At 36.3% G+C, this 17,292-nt stretch overlaps 1 protein-coding gene across 3 annotated transcripts in view; it reads right to left on the bottom strand.

The window, feature by feature from the left end:
* sec23a (Sec23 homolog A, coat complex II component) overlaps nucleotides 1-17,292 on the bottom strand; it is a 175,667-nt gene that overhangs the window by 123,789 nt on the left and 34,586 nt on the right. The window contains 7 exon segments of one of the 3 annotated variants that reach the window (NM_213465.1): nucleotides 141-206; nucleotides 7,612-7,767; nucleotides 8,198-8,284; nucleotides 11,877-12,038; nucleotides 12,125-12,202; nucleotides 13,480-13,633; nucleotides 15,757-15,863. In NM_213465.1, coding sequence (NP_998630.1) covers nucleotides 141-206; nucleotides 7,612-7,767; nucleotides 8,198-8,284; nucleotides 11,877-12,038; nucleotides 12,125-12,202; nucleotides 13,480-13,633; nucleotides 15,757-15,863 — 810 coding nt within the window. 3 annotated transcript variants of the gene reach the window in all.

Genomic DNA, 17,292 nt, shown 5'->3' with positions numbered 1-17,292 from the left:
CAATCAGCGGCGGTGCGGGTAATACAATATTAGAACAAGCCCAGACGTGTTTATGGAGCTGTAGAACAGCAACTTGTTACAGCAGACTAATCAATATTGCTGGCGGAGGGAAATGTGCTTGTGAGATGTACAGCACTCACCTGACCCCATGCATACATGTTGTTGTGAGTCTGAGAAGGATTGACTTTGGAGAGGAGGAAACGAGCCTGGAGGGAGAGAAGAAATAAATCTTGATGCATCTTTAAAACGGTTGATAAGCAAAACAGAAGCTGAGTCTTGATGACCTGTTACAGTCATTTATTCACAAGCGACGTTTAAAAAATCTCGGGGGCGAGTCACCGAAGCGTAGAAAGTGACAAAAGAGCTGTCGGAACAACAGCTTTCAAAGTTGCACATTTCATTTGAGCCGTCGTTAATCAAGGATTGAGAACCCAGAGAGCTGGTTTTGTGGAGCAGTTTATACATATTTGCACTGACTCATGTAGAATTATGCGTTAAACAAATATGATTTGCTCAAATTTATTATTTATTTTTTTGTTATTTTGAACAAAACCGTTAGATCTGGCTGTGAAATAAGATTTTAAATAGTGTGCACTATGCATTACAATTATTTTAGTAAACAAAAATTTAGACTAAAGTTATCTGGTTAGACTTTATATAATGATTTATAAATATTTGCACCGACTCATGCAGAATTATGTGTTAAACAAATATGATTCTCTCAGATTTTCTTTGCTGTTATTTTTTAACAAAACAGTTAGATCAGGCTGTGATATTTGGTTGTAAAATAGTGTGCACCATGTATTAAAGTTACTACAGCAAACAAAAATTTAGACTAAAGTTAGCTGGTCAGACTGTATATAACGATTTATAAATATTTAAACTGAAGAATACAGATTTATGTGTTTAACTAATATGATTCACTCTAGTTTTTTAAAATGGTTTTCTGGCTGTGAAATTCTGTTGTAAAATAGTGTGCACCATGCACCAAAGCTTTTTTTAGTAAATGAAAACTGAGGGTGCTTTCACACCTGTGAATCGATTCAGTTGTTCTGAAACAGAGATTACAAATGTTACATTGTTGCTCTTTGCTCTTGGAGCGGTTCGCTTTCACAATGCAAAGTTTCTAATCGGACCAAAAGAGCTAAAACAAGTCACGTGCTAGTAAACTCTCCTCACATTAGTCAGAGTGTCAGGGTTTATTTTGCAGCGTCCTGCTCAGCTGTCAGGAGAGGCGGTGGTTTGGTGGTTATTGACAAGGTGCGCGTGACGTGTCTGAGGAGAGATACGGTGGGGAGGGGTGAGAAGGGTGCGCGACGATGCCTATTTGAGGACCGGGAGGGAAACAAGAGATTATCGGGAGATCGTCATTCGTTTGCGGTCATCCGGAGACTTGCGAAACTTCTCGCCACACTCATAATTCTCTCTTCATATAGCGGAACAGAGCGCGATTGCCCTGTTCACATATGCCAAACGAACCGCGCTAACTGGGCAAACGACACAGGTTCCGAAACAAAAGTGTAGGTGTGAAAGCACCCTAACACTAAGGTTAGACAGCAAGACTAGCAGTTTCTAAATATTTACGCTGACTAATGAAGAATTATGATAAACAAATAAGATTTTCTCTGTGTTTTTTTTGTTTTGTTTTTTGTTATTTAACAAAATAGTTAGATCTGGCTTTTAAATTTGGTTGTAAAATAGTGTGCACCTTGCATTAAAGTTATTTTAGTTAATAAAAACTAAGACTAAAGCTAGCTGGTTAGACTGAATATAGCGACTAATAATTATTTGCACTCACTGATGCAGAATTATGCATTTAACAAATATGATTTCTCAGTTTTTTATTTGTTACATTTAACAAAACTGTTAGATCTGGCTATGATATTGGATTTTAAATGGTGTGCACTATGGATTAAAGTTATTTTAGTTAATGAAAACTAAGACTAAAGCTATCTGGTTAGACTGTATATAGCGATTAATAAATATTTAAACTGTCGAAATACAGAATTATGTGGTAAACAAATATAATTCTCTCAGATTTTGTTGTTGTTGTTTTTTTTAATGGTTATATGGCTGTGAAATATGGTTGAAAAAATAGGATTTACTATGCACCAAAATTATTTTATTAAACAAAAACTAAAAGTGAAGTCATTTGGTTAGACTATATATAGTGATTTATAAACATTTGCACTCACTGACGCAGAATTATGTGTTAAATATGATTCTTTCAGATTTTGTTGTTGTTATTATTTTTAATGGTTATTTGGCTGTGACAGATGGTTGTAAAATAGGATTTACTATGCACCAAAGGTATTTTATTAAACAAAAACTAAAATTAAAGTCGCCAAGAAAGCCAGAGCGACCTTGGGCGCTCTCACTGTTTTCGGTGTGAACGCACAGTTAGACTGTATATAGCGATTTAGAAATATTTACACTGATTAATGTAGTTATATGCTAAACAAATATATTTCTCTCAGGTTTTTTTATTTAAATTTTGTTATGGTTATTTGGCTGTAAAATTTGGTTGTAAAATAGTGTTCACCATGCATTAAAGTTATTTTAGTTAATGAAAACTAAGACTAAAGCTAGCTGGTTAGACTGTATATAGTGATTTATAAACATTTGCACTGACTGATGCAGAATTATGTGTTAAACCAATATAATTCTAAAGTTTTTGTTGTTATTTTGAACAAATCGGTTAGATCTGGCTGTGAAATTTGTCTGTAAAATAGCGTGTACTACGCACCAAAGTTATTTTAGTTAACGAAAACTAAGACTAAAGTTACATGGTTAGACTGTAGATAGCAATTTATAAATATTTGCACGCACTGATGCAGAATTTTGTGTCGAACAAATACGCTATCTCAGAATTATTTTATTTTTTTTTTTTGTTGCTTTTTTTAAATGGTTATCTGCCTGTGAAATTTGGTTGTAAAATAGCATGCACCATGCAATTAAGTTATTTTAGTAAACAAAAACTAAGACTAAAGCTAGCTGGTTAGACTGTATATAGTGATTTATAAGTATTTGCACTGACTCATGCAGAATTATGTGCTAAACAAATATGATTCTCTCAGATTTATCTATTTTGTGAATTATTTTAAACAAAATTGTTAGATCTGTCTGTGAAATTTGGATGCAAAATAGTGTGCACCACGCATCAAAGTTATTATAGTAAACAAAAACTAAAGTTAGCTGGTTAGACTGTATATAGTGATTTATAAATATTTGCACTGACTCATGCAGTATTGTGTTAAACAAGTATGATTTTCTTTGCTTGTTGTTTTGAACAAAACGCTTAGTACACGCTATTTTACAGCCAAATTTCACAGCCAGGTCTATGCACTATGCATTAAGGTTATTTTAGCAAACAAAAACTGGTTGGACTGTATATAGTGATTTATAAATATTTGCCCGGACCAGTTTAGAATTAGGTGTTAAACAAATATATGACTCTTCTCAGATTTGTTTTTGCTTGTTATTTTGAACAAAATAAGTAGATCTGGCTATGAAATTTGGTTGTAAAATAGTGTGCACCAAGCATTAAAATGATTTTATGAAACGAAAACTAAGACTAGTCGGTTGGTTAGACTGTTGGTCTAAAAACATTATTAACTAAAAAATTAATAATAATGAAACAACTAAAACTAAAACCAATCAAAGTCACAGAGAAACTAACTGAAATCAAATAATAATTTAATGTTGTTGTTTAATCTGACCTGAGGCTGGTCAGAGAAGTAGCTGTAGATGGTGCTTTTACAGCCCAACACATCAGTCAAGCACATAAAAATTTGATTAAACATTAAATGTTATTTAAACTAAACTTTTGTTCAGTTGCCAAAAATGTAAACTTGTTTTTCTTTACTTGTTTTACTACATGTATGATGTTTAATATGAATATGTTGGTTTAAATTCCACATCATTTTGACTTTAATTCGTTTGAGCTGCATTTGTATAGTTTATAGTATAGTTCCCTTCAGTGTCTGTTCAAACAATTACTTTGTTGTATTACTGAGAGGTTTGCACAAGAGTTAATACAAGCTGTGCAAACATTAAAGTTTGCTTTGGTTGACGCTGGACATGACCTATTAACTCTTTACTAAAACTGAAACTAAATATATAAAAACTAAACCGAAATGTGATCACAAATTATAAATCAAGTAAAACTAACAAAGAACATTTAATTGAAACAAACTGCTGCGTTAAAGTAAAATCTCATTTAAATATGCAAAACATTAATAACCTTGTCAGTCACATACACACACACCACCAGACATCAACTGAACGCCATATTGAAGGGCCAAGTGCACTTAAATGTTGGCTGCAATACTAAGAATGATGTTTGATTTGTTATGCTTCCTGGCAAACATAAACCTCAGCCGGGCTATTAAACTGTATTACTTGGCACAAGAATTGCTTGTTTGTTTGTTTCTTATACTTACAATTACTAAATGTCATATTTGGGCATATTTTATGTCACAACTGTTGCCATAGATATCATAAAAACACAATAATCCACCAACGTTGCTAAGAGGGTTCTGGAGCAAAGGTAAAATGATGCCCTTAGAAATTAATTCTTGCTCATGAGATTATCACTTAGCAACATGATAAAGTCAGATTTTTTTTAAATCAACTGTGAGTCCCGCCTTACATGTTTCACATGCATACTGGAGAGTGGACAGCAGCTTATAAGGGAGCTGACTTAGGATGGAGCAGGTTTTAAAACAATAGCTTGTGGTTTGATGCTTGAGCTGATGCTTCCATTCAACAGTGCAAATTAAATAAAACTAAAATATTGCATAAAAATATTTGCAAATAAAGCACTGTTTCAATCTAATGAGTCAAAATGAATCAAAATCAACACTTCCTGATAAACTGGAGCCTAATAGCCAAACCTTTTCTAAAGAAAAATGTCATTTGCTGCGGTAAGAGAAGCCACTGTAGGCCTTTTTTCTTATATAGTAAATTTCTTTTGCCTCAAAAGACAAAGACAGGACTCTCTGTGAATAGGCAATGACTTTTGGATGCTGTGAGACCACTTTTTTGGAGTGTAGGGGCACGAGACAGTTCTGGAGGTAATATTACTGAACCACTTTGATCACAGACTTTGGCTGAGGCATTTTAGAATGGCCAAACCAACATTTCAGAAGTTTTACAATGTGGTCGGTCTGCTGATTTGTCTAATAATGCCGTTCCATCCCTCCCATTTTTGTCAACACATGATCAATTAAAACAAAATCACGACTATTTGATGAGCATGCTAAATTATTTGATAAATTACATCATAGTTTATGCACATTTGGTAACCCCTGCTTAATAAAGGGACTATAACAAAGAAATGAGGAATGAGGGAATGAGCAAAGTTTATCCTACTCTTACATCCAATTAGGCTTTCTAATATATATTTTAAGTTTGGATTGCTGTTTTCTGAACATTGAATATTCAACCTTACATATGATAATTATTCTATACGAGGCTTGAGTAAATAATGGGTTATTATACTAATTGGGAATTTGTATAGTTTTTACGGTTTTACTTGCGTTGCTTCACTGCCGTTTACAAGTTCTCTCTCCCATGGCATCATTAGCCCCTTTCACATAGTAATACCGGTAAATATACTGAAAATTACCAGAATGACCTCAAAAAAGCGAAATACCGGAAAATTCTGACACCATTAACCAGAAATGGCCTCTAAACAGCTGCACTTTTATTTGGAAACATATGACTATATTACAAACTCTGTGGATGGATCAGTATTGTGAACAAATGACATATTTCAAGTCAGCAACAAAAATCTGACATCATCTGCCCCATGAACAAACTTACATTTCAGGCTGGACTAGCCTATATTAGGTGGCATAAAGGGTCACTGACCAAATTGCCAATATAGCTAAGTAGGTTGCGAGCTTATTATAGTTCAGTTTTGACTTGTTTTGTTTCTGCCAGCAGTATTTGGTTTTAATAATTAATTTCTAATAACTGATTTCTTTTATATTTGCCTTGATGACAGTACATAATATTTGACTAGCTATTTTTCAAGACACTTGTATTCAGCTTAAAGTGACAGTAAAAGGCTTAACTAGGTTAATTAGGCAAGTTGGGGTAATTAGGCAAGTCACTGTATAATGATTGTTTGTTCAGTAGACTATTGAATAAAAATACTGCTTAAGGGGGCTAATAATATTGAACTTAAAATGTTTTTTAAAAAATTATAAATTCTAGCCTTTCTTTTATTTTAGTCTAAATTAAGCACCCCAGGTTATGGTAATTAGTAGGGATGTAACAATATTGTAAATACCATCATACCGCAATAGTAATTTTTTTCAATATTACCGTAGTCGCATGACTCAATAAAACTAGATTTCTGAGAAAAGTTTGCTTAGGCAAATGAAGCGAATGGGAGGTAGCGGGAACTACAATTCCCATCAGCCTAGGCGTGGCCATCATCCTTTGCGGTCTGTTGTCACTACAGATCCAGTAATGCGGAAATGGAGTGTGCTGCTAGTAGCGTGAAAGAAAAAGAGCTGGAAATGATCGAACCTAAAGCGGGTTTTAAATCGGATGTGTGGAAGCATTTCGGTTTCTTTCTAAAAAGATACGAAAAAGGAGAAAAGGTGACAGACAAAGACAAAAACGGTATGCAGGCACTGCCAAACTGTGGTGAAATATAAGTCGGGAAATACGACTAAAAACAGTCATGGGGACTGCAGAACACAGCACACTTGTTAGATTGATGCAGACATTGACTTGTACCGTAAAGAGACCTCTATCTCACTCATGGCTTGTCCTCTCAAGTGGTGGAAAGACAATGCACAACGTTACCCACTGCTGTCAACCTTGGCTAAATCATATCTCTCTGTCCCAGAAACTTCAGTCCCAAATGAGAGGGCTTTTTTCTGTTGCAGGGGACATGCCCAGAGATCCCAGCTTTTACCAGATTATAGTTATATGATAATTCCTTAAAAAACCCATCTCTATCTAAGTGAGTGAGTGATTAAATGTTGAATGTGACGAGTTTTCAACAATACTAAATTGAAACTTTATTTTTTTTATATGGTTTATTAGTTTTTTGTTATTAAAATTGAAAAATTGAAGTTCCTGTTTCGAAACTTACAGATAGATGGATGGATAAATACAGATAGATAAATTTGTATGTCATTAATATGTTCAGTGCTAAGGTAAATAAACACTTTTGGCACTTTTTTCGAGTCTTTTCATTAGTTTTGTTTTTCCTGTAAATTATTCAATAAATACCGTACCGTGCCGTTTATAACGAGGTATTATCGTACCGTGAAATTCTGATACCGTTACATCCCTAGTCATTAGGCAAGTTGTTAGATAATGGGAAAGAAAAAAGAGCTTAAAGGGACTAATAATTTTATCCTTAAAATGGTGTTTAAAAATTAAAAACTGCTTTTACTCAAGCCGAAATAAAACAATTAAGACTTTCTCCAGAAGAAAAAATATTATAGGAAATACTGTGAAAATTTCCTTGCTCTGTTAAACATCATCTGGGAAATATTTGAAAAAAAAAAAAGAAAATCACACAAGGGCTAATAACTTTGACTTCAGCTGTACATTTCCTGTGGCATGATTTAATGTTGTTTGTACCTGACTGCCGCCGTGCTCAGTGTCGATGTAGCGTGGCATGGGGAAACGAGTGTGTAGAAGCTCCTGAGCATCATCGACTGGAGCCTGAAGCAGGTGGCGGAAGTTCTCATACTCGGGCATGTCCTGGTACCCGGCTTTACGCCACTGAGACACAGTCTACATGAGGGGAAAACACAGTGCATCTGTCACAACTCACACAACAACAACAAGCCAAATCTGAACACTCGTCTTGTTTACTGGTGCAAGTGTGTTTGCTGAGCTGTGACTATGGGAACATCTCACTGCATTTGTTTCAAATTTCACTTCATTAGCATGTACTTCAGCGAGACACCTACAAGTGTTTCATCAGAAAACGTCCGTCCTCTGAAACGCAGCCAAGTTTAAACTTGCTTCAGTTTACTGGCTTGGATTTCATGCGCACAGATTATTGAACCGTTCTCATAGCGGGACTGAGAAAGCAGACTGTATTCTTAATTATTGAAAACATGAAAAAGACTTGGCGCTAAACCAACGTCTATCTAGTCACCGGGGAAATAAATCACAGCAGGAAAGCAGGACGCGTGCTGTTTCTCCTCCTCAATCTTACCTCTCCGTGGTAAATCAGAATCTGGAAGAAAGTGTCCATGAGGAGGATGCGGTCGGGCAAGATACTGCTGCTGTCCAGCAACACAGGCTACAACAACAAGAAACAAAAGCATTTACTGGACTGTCACTCTCAATTAGATGCTTTGATAAACATCTTTCCTGAAAGCTCAGCTGCTTCTGGTCTCAGCGTCAGGGGAAAAACACTGAGCCCTCCATTAAAGCAGATTAGAATAATACAAGTCAGTGTGAGTTGCTTGTTGTATCATCATCTTGATGATGTTTAATTCACTCTACTAAACTAAAGAAGTTTCTACAACCTATTAATGAAGTAGTTTTTACCCTCACAAAATGTGTGAGAAAATACGTGCAACTTTCAGGCCTTTTAGTAAAATAGGTTTAAAAACAATAACAGCCAGTGATAGTCTGAGCTTTGAATGGTAATAAGATCACAGCGCACTAATTAAACGTACATTTTAATCTGTTGACTCAGGGGACATCATGTGCACAGTTATCATGACAAGGCACTTTAGATTCAATGTCACATGTCATGGCACATGATGTACTGTGAATACTTATTAACACTTGATGTTAATGGAATGTTTTTGACGTTTGATAATGCTTCCAACGGCATTAGAAAAAAAGTTTAGTCATTTAACTCAACTCTTTCCCTTCCATTAACATAATTTTCCATGATTTGACATTTATTACCTGTCTTTTATTTGATGCATTCAAAAATCTTTTAAATAAAAAGTCATTTGAGAGAGCTCTTGCCCCACTATTAACAAAACTTTCCAGCATTTATTATAAAACACATTCAAGCATAGTTGGAATTGTCTTGTTTAAGTACTCCAAAAACAATAAACAAAAGAACTGCTTATGAACATCTGCACCAACACAGGGTTTCTGCAGATATCATAATGTCAAATATAAGACCATTAAGTACTAAGGACCCTATCATCCACTCGGCGCAGTGTGGCGCAAGGCGCGGCGCAGTAGTCTTTTGGTAGTTTCAGCTTGGCGCAAGAGTCGTTTTGAGGCGTTGCGCTACGCTGTTTAAATAGCAAATGCATTAGCGCTCATTTGTGCGCCAATAGGCGTTCTGGTCTAAAAAGGGAGGCGTTCTGAGGCGGACCGCTGGCGCGTTGCTATTTTGAGAAACTATAATAGATTTTTCATTAGACCGAAAGTAACCCGGTCTAAACTCCGGCGCAGAGTTGCGCCTCGCTTACGCACTGCTTAATACGCACAAGAGAGCAATAGGCAAATATCTTTACATATGAAAAAATTAAATATTAAGGATATATATAGTATATAATAAGAATAGATATAGAATATAAATATAAATGATTAAAATATTACAAAACATATTATTTTCTAGCCTACATAAATATGAAAAATCACTGCTTTTATGTCTTCTGATAAACCTCCCGAGATGAAGTTCATTCATAACAATTTGCTTTTGTATAATGTTATTATTATTAGCAGTATTATTTATTATATCCATATTTATATTTGTTTTATTAAAAACAAGCTTAGATTTGCCCACCTGTCAGGTTTTAGACCATATGGGGCATGGCAGGTGTATTTGGAAATAACTCAGTATTTTGACCACACTTGGTCATTATTGTTCATTTATTTGTTTGCTAGAAATTAGAACTGAATTTAGAAATAGTTTTGAAACAAATATTTTCCCTATCCAAGAGCGAAACTGAAAGTAGATCCATTATCTCTCATTCTCACGCAGTAGATGCCCTGTTTAACAGTTTTCTGTTAAAAAACTGTTAACTGTTTGCTTGTGAAATGCTCAGTTTTTCCACTTAGACTTACTTTGCGTCCTGTAAATAGCGAATGCGCTCTTGGCACGACGCAGCTGGCTCTTAAAGGGAATGGGAGATGAGACTCTAATTGGTTTATTCTCAAAACACACCTATAACTCATTAAGAAAATAAACTCAACCCTTTTAGCCCATGCGCCTTGGCGCAAAGCAGGTTTTCCCGTCCGTAAATTAGCAAAAATGCGTTCTGACACGCCCTGAAAGCGTTTGACCCCTGCGTTTTGCGCTCTGCGCATGGACCGTCACAATAGAGCCCTAAGTTTACGTCCTATATTACAATATTAAAAACACACATACACATAAAGAGAAAATGAAGAGAAAAAAAAAATCACAAATTTAGTGACAAAATAAATGTATTTAAATTAAACAGTACTGAAGACAGGTTGGATGCACCACTGAACCTCTGCTGGCTGCACGTGTACCTCATGAAACGAACGAGGCTCTTTAAAACGACAGGCGGTCAAAAGAAACTCACCACAAAGTCAGACGAATAAACAGAAGTAGGAAGTTTCGGTAACCAAGTCATATCATTAATAACATTCAAGGTTAACTAGTTATTTTTTTTTATAATTTATTATAATGATTATAAATATTTTTATAGCCATTCAAGATTTTTTAAAGCTAAAAAGGGAATAATGGTCTAACATTGCTGACCATTATCACCAATACAGCTTAGAAATAGGGCATTAGTATATTGTAAACAGACAGGTTCAAATATTCCTTTCCAGTTATTAAAGAAATAATTTGTTGTTACTTAATTTTAGTTTGTAACTATTACATTGTTTTAAATTCAAAATTGTAATATATACATCAGTGTAAAACCTATGAATGGTGGCAAAACATATTCTGTAATATTAAAACCCCCTGGGTCTCCACTTTTGCATGGCCTCTCTTGTTGGTTTTAACAAACTTATCCCTATACCTCAAGTTTTTCTAAACGCTTACAAAAACTCTCCTCCTTTCCCACTGCTGTTGCAATTTCTAGCCAAGAATTATTGTTTATCTGGTTATCCCTATGATCATGCATGCACTGATCATAAAGATGTCTGTACAGTCATACCTGTTTCAGACAAAATCCCGAAGTGATTCATATTCAACTCAAATCAAATGCGGCGCTGCTATTCGCCCGAGTTTTTATGTTTATTTCAAAGTGTTTTCATGCCTAAACAAAGTGAAAGCACAGAAAAGACTCACATTTAAGAGCAAGGGGCGGCCCCTAATGGTTCGGCGGTATGGGATTGCGTATTCACCTTATTCTCAGCTGACGAGTGGGCGCTGCCATTTGAATCTTTTGTCTCGCGACTTCCGGTCACATTCACTTCCATTCATTTTTTGACGTTAACAACTGCTCGTTACGCTGCTTGATGTTGCAATTTAATATTTTCTTATTATATTATGCTACTTGGTCTGTGTAGTCATGCAAACATTTGTTTGTTGAGCAAGTAGTTTGGCCATTTTCTGCCGTTTATTATTCCTGGTCATTTCTCCCATAGGAGACTGAATCGGAAGTTCTAAGACAATCGCAAAAACAGGCGCACTTCCGCATTTTAGAATAAGGTCAATAGGAAGGCTTGACTCTTTAAATGTTTATTAGTCACCCTTCAGAGAAAGACAGAAAATATGGGAGAAATACGGGAAAATACCTTTACAGGATGATAGCGGGATAGAACTGTAAAATACGGGAGAATCCCAGGAAAAACGGGAGGGTTGACAGGTATGGTTTGGACATGAGGGTGAGTATCTAACAGAATGATCATTACTAGGTTAGCTGACACTTTAATGGAAACCCTCAACAGTCAGTCAAATCCCGCAAACCATAAATGTGTTGGAAGGTTTGCATGCTTACCTCTGGCGGTCCGTTGAAGGAGTAAGCATACAGAATGGGCTGTACCATTATCAGAGACTGGGTCAGGTCCTGCCTCATGAATTGATGCCTGTAATAGGTGCTTTCATCAGGACTGTTGTTGAACACTTGCAGGAACGGCGACCTCCTCAGATGGAACATAAACTGCCAAAAACAACATCAACACCTCATTTTCACACTGCTTTAGAGTGAGATTCAGTGCAGTCTCAGAGTGAGAGACAAAAGTGTACCTGAGGATACAGCGAGAACGTCTCGGAGAAACGGAAAGAGTTGGGATCTTCTTTATGATAATCTCCAAACTTCTGGCACTGTAAATTGAAGAAAATGTTTAGTAAATTTGCTGTGCATTTACTGTAGTGCTACATGTTAAGGTAGTGATTATTTACCCAGCGGACATAAACTGAGAAAATCAAAACACCCTTTTTACAGTTACCATAAAAGCATCCTGCAAGTTTTAGAGCTCAAAACTTTCTGCCAGTCTGGCAACATGACAGACTGTGGAATCTGCCAATTGATTATGTAACAGTATGTCTAAACTCCGCCCACTGATTCATGCTGTAGAACTAAAAAATGAGAGGCAAATGCAGGTCTACACAACCAAACTATATAGATGGTCAGGAAAAAGTTTTACATTTAATTTTTTTGTAAAAATAAAACATTTTTCTAGAGTCATCCACCTTAATTGTGTGCCTCAAAAGTATCAGTTCAGGCACCGGTAACGTTTTAAAAGTCAATTTAGCACCAGTATCGAAATAACCCCAAACAATACCCAACCCTAGGTATGACTGGCTTTAAAGGACCGCTGTGTGCCCACGATGTAAACTTTTTGCATGTGACAGCTTACATCTTTTATTAATGGACACAGCTTTGATTTAGGTTAAATATAGCCCTAAAATACTAAGTATAAACTATTTAAACAGAAAAAGAAATGGTGAATATGTAATAAATTACAGTTAATTATATTTGGGGGGTGCAACATTTGGTACTGTTGCATCCAATTGACCTTGTTGGAAGTGTGCACGTTTTTGCGATTGTTTTAGAACTTCTGATTAAGTTGCCTATGGGAGAAATGACTAGAAACAATAATGGGCAGAAAACGGTCAAACTGCTAGCTCTACTAAGATGTGTTTGCATGATTACACAGACAAACTAGAATATATAATAAAAAAAATCAATTTGCAACATCAAGCAGTGAAACAAGCTGTTTTTAATGATTCAAAAGATTCAAATGGCTGCGACCGCTCATATATGGAGATTAAGGTGAATATAGTTGGCACATCAAGCACTATCTTGTGGTTTCAGTCTTACTAAAAATCAAGTGCTGAATTGTGCTTTGTTTGTAAATGACTTCACAGTGAAATGAAGTAGGGCTGAAGTAAGGATTGATTTAGAGTCAACAATCAAATGTTCTAATGGGGTGGTCAAAATAGGGACTATAAAAAATAGACCACATTTCTTGTAAAATGCAATGTTATTGATGTAAAAACATCTTGATAACATTATAAATGAATCTAAGAGATCTGTTGAAAAAAATAAAAAAAGCAGTTCATGACCCCTTTAAAAGAAGAAGCGCTGAAAGACTCACCAAGCGGATGAGCTGTCTGTCCAACCAGCGCAAAACATCCGGGCCCTCCTCCGTCTCTGCCTTGTACACAGCAAGACGGGCCATTAAGATAGCAGCGGCCTCTTGGTCAAAAGATGCAGCGATGCTCTGGATCTGAGACTGAGCATCTGCCCAGCTGAAGAGGAGGAGAAGGAGAACACAATATAGCACAAATGACCTTCGAACACAAGCTTTCGCATTATCAATCTGACTCACTGTCTGGATGATGGAAAGAATCTTACAAGCATATTCAAAAGAGCAACAGGACAGAGGCAGAGAGCTCTGAAACGTTCTTTCAGACACTTCAACTACTTTTAAAAGCTATAAGAGGCACATTAGTCTTGGTCAAAGATTGAGTTTACTCTATCGAGATTCAGACAAACAAATGTAATGTTCTAAAAGTGGAAAGTCGACTTCGGGTTGTCATGGAAACTGGATGTGATTGTTGAAGACAACAAATGGAAGACGTGCAGAGACAAAAGTCCAAACTTGGAGGCACTTATGTAAAGAAGAGGGTCAAACTAAGAATAAGCTAAAGTCTCAATGTTGTGCCCAGTTCCTGTTAATGAATGTATCATTATTTATTCATTCATTCATTTTCTTGTCGGCTTAGTCTCTTTACCAATCCGGGGTCGCCACAGCGGAACGAGCTGCCAACTTATTCAGCACATTTTTACGCAGCGGATGCCCTTCCAGCCGCAACCCATCTCTGTGAAACTTCCACACACACATTCACACACACTCATACACTACAGACAATTTAGCCTACTCAATTTACCTGTACCGCATGTCTTTAGACTGCGAGGGAAACCCACGCAAACGCAGGGAGAACATGCAAACTCCACACAGAAACGCCAACTGAGCCGAGGATCGAACCAGCGACCTTGCTGTGAGGCGACAGCACTACCTTCTACTCATTACTAGTTTGTAAACAAATGGACACGTAGTGATTCACAAAAGAAAAATCACAATATTTAAGGTTGAAAGCGCAATTTTACCCTTTAAAATGTTGAGTTTGATAAGACGGCTACATACATTTGACCAAAAATTAAATGTTTGAAATGTCATTTGTATCGGTGATCTGAAACTTCAACATCATTTTTTTCTTAATATTATAAACATTAAAATCTGTTGAGCTACCATTTTTTTCTGGAAACCGTGATGTTTTTCTGTAATTATTTGATGAATGCCAGTTTCATAAGAACAGAATTTATTTTCAAATGAGAACAAATAATAGGACTGCATAATTAATCGAAAAGAAAAAAAATTGCGATCTAGATTCGATCCTGCACTCGACCTTAATTCTGCTTTTCTACGATTCAGCTTATTATATTTTTAAGATCAGAAAGGAAGCATAAAGTCTTCACATTGTTTTATATACGTTGCTCAGCAACACGGACACCTCCAAATGGCATTAATTATGTCACATACTGTTATTATGAGGTATAATTTACCCCAAAATGTCACTTCTGTCTTAATGTAATGATGTATTCGCGGCCGCAAAATCCCACGTAAGATAATTGGGTGAAGGATGTACTTTGACCAGAACCTGCATAAGCCTTGAATAACAGGTAATAAAGTTGTAAATAATGTTCAGTTTGTTGCACAGAGTGATTGTTTGGGAGCCGCGAGGGGAAGTTTGATTTCCTCAAAATGAAGAGAGCCATGTCATGAGCCGCACTCGGCAGTGAAAGGGAAACCAGCACACACATCATTTAAATAATCACATCGCATTTTAGAGTTATGATTACGACAAGCATTTGAGATGGTTTTTCTTTCATAGCGAACACAAATCTTACGGGGTAAATAACTACTCTAGCCTATCTGATGATGAATATAATGTAGGAGGAAATCTGATAATGACAAATGTCTGATTTTATCAGTGAATAAATGGTCTAATAACAAATGACAAGCACATGTCTCAAACACAATAATTCAACTTTAGAATTACAAATATTCTGATGCCTCACTTTACTTTGAATTAACAACCAGGACAAATTTAAAGTATGTTTAAGTCCATTCAGTCTATACAAAATGTAGCATTTTAACCAACAGTAGACCTACATACACAGGCTTAATATTACTATTGTTGTTTTACCAAATTAAACTTTTTACATCTACAGAATCGTGACAAAATCATGATCTTGATTGAGCAAAAGAAATCGCGATTCACATTTTGGCCAGAATCGTGCAGCCCTAACACAGATTCATAATATATTTATGATCAAATATTTGCTGAAATAAAATAAAAGCACTTACTTTCTTGCAATGGTGGTCACTCTGATGCGCCTCTGTCCGCTAGAATGCTGATACTGCGTTACATACTGTATTGCTCCACGTCCACCTTGTGGGATAGGAGCATTGTGCTGAGGAAAAAAAAAAAAGATGTTCAATATATTGTTCGGTTTAAAGAATATTAGGGGTGCAGTAGGTGATTGCATTTAGGAAAAAAAATTTGTGCTGGTTAAAAGTCTCTTCACATTCCAATAGTAATGATTAAAGTAAATGATCTAAATGTATTTATATGCATTATTGTAATATTCTGAGTAAGGCATAAGATTAAAAAATGTTCATCAAATTGAATATTGCTGGGAAGACAATTCCTATAATTCTGATAAGTAGCTTAAACTGTCTGTCAACAAATGTAGATCTGTACATCTGCGCACCCTGGTTCACGCAGACAGATCAGGTGTTCGCGCACGCATTCACATGCACACGAGGGAATGACAGCAGTATTAGTTTAAATTAATGCTAAATCAAAACTTTTGAAAAGCCTGATTCAATATAGTTGTTAGTTTAACAACAAAACTTTACTGTTGCCCGCTTTACTGAGGTGAAGTTGGTTTTATATTTACATTGGTTCATTATTGAACAATGACAACCTGTGACGCGCTCCCTATATTGTTTACCATGCTACTCTGAATATTCGGACTGAAATAGCATGTAAGGATGGCTTAGTAATAAGTGCAATTCCTGCAGCCCACCAGCCAAGCATCAAACGCGTCAGAGTGAGACCAGCGATCCTTGCGCCCATGCAATATTGCACATTATATTCAATATTGCACATTATGACAAGTTTTGCTTGCTACACTACTGAAAACATGCTAATATAATACAGTTTTTCATTCAGAATTGTAGTAAAAGGACTATAAAGTTTTCAAACTGGCGAATGACATGATCTAGTGCAGTGGTTCTCAAACTGTGGTACGCGTACCACTAGTGGTACGCGCGCTTCCTCCTAGTGGTACGCGGAGGAATCGCTGAATAATGAAAGAAACAATTAACACTTTAATCCTTTAATGCGTAATATAACATTGATGTGATCAGCATTGGCTGTTTTGTGAAGCGTACGATCACAACGCTGTGCTTAGAGTGTTTATTTTAGTGCATTGTGTCATAAGCTGCTGAAAATCAGTTTCCGAAGTTTAAGAATTGATTCTGAAGCGTGATCTGACTGACATGAAAAGTGGCCAATCACAGTCGACCTTGTCTAGTTGCGTGAAACGTAAGGGCGGGACAAATGCTTTCTGTGTTGCAGAGACAGAAAAAAACAACTTAAAAACAAATGTTTTGTTGGCATAATGCTTCTCGGATGTTTTCACTACAGAGATGTCTAGCAGAGTAATTAAACCGCGGACATATTTCCTGCCTATTTGATGATCTTCATACACGTTTCGCTCTCCGACAGCCAGTCGACTCGCCTCTGACCTGTCACTCCTCTAAACACAGTATGAATGGCGGCGCGGGAATGAAGGTATTGCGCAATTACTCATTTCTGCAAATGCGGCGAGTGCT

This window comes from Danio rerio, chromosome 17, assembly GCF_049306965.1.
Source record: "Danio rerio strain Tuebingen ecotype United States chromosome 17, GRCz12tu, whole genome shotgun sequence".
NCBI lineage: Eukaryota > Metazoa > Chordata > Actinopteri > Cypriniformes > Danionidae > Danio > Danio rerio.
Note: the sequence above shows the minus strand (reverse complement) of the source record. Positions and strands in the feature narration are given on the sequence as shown.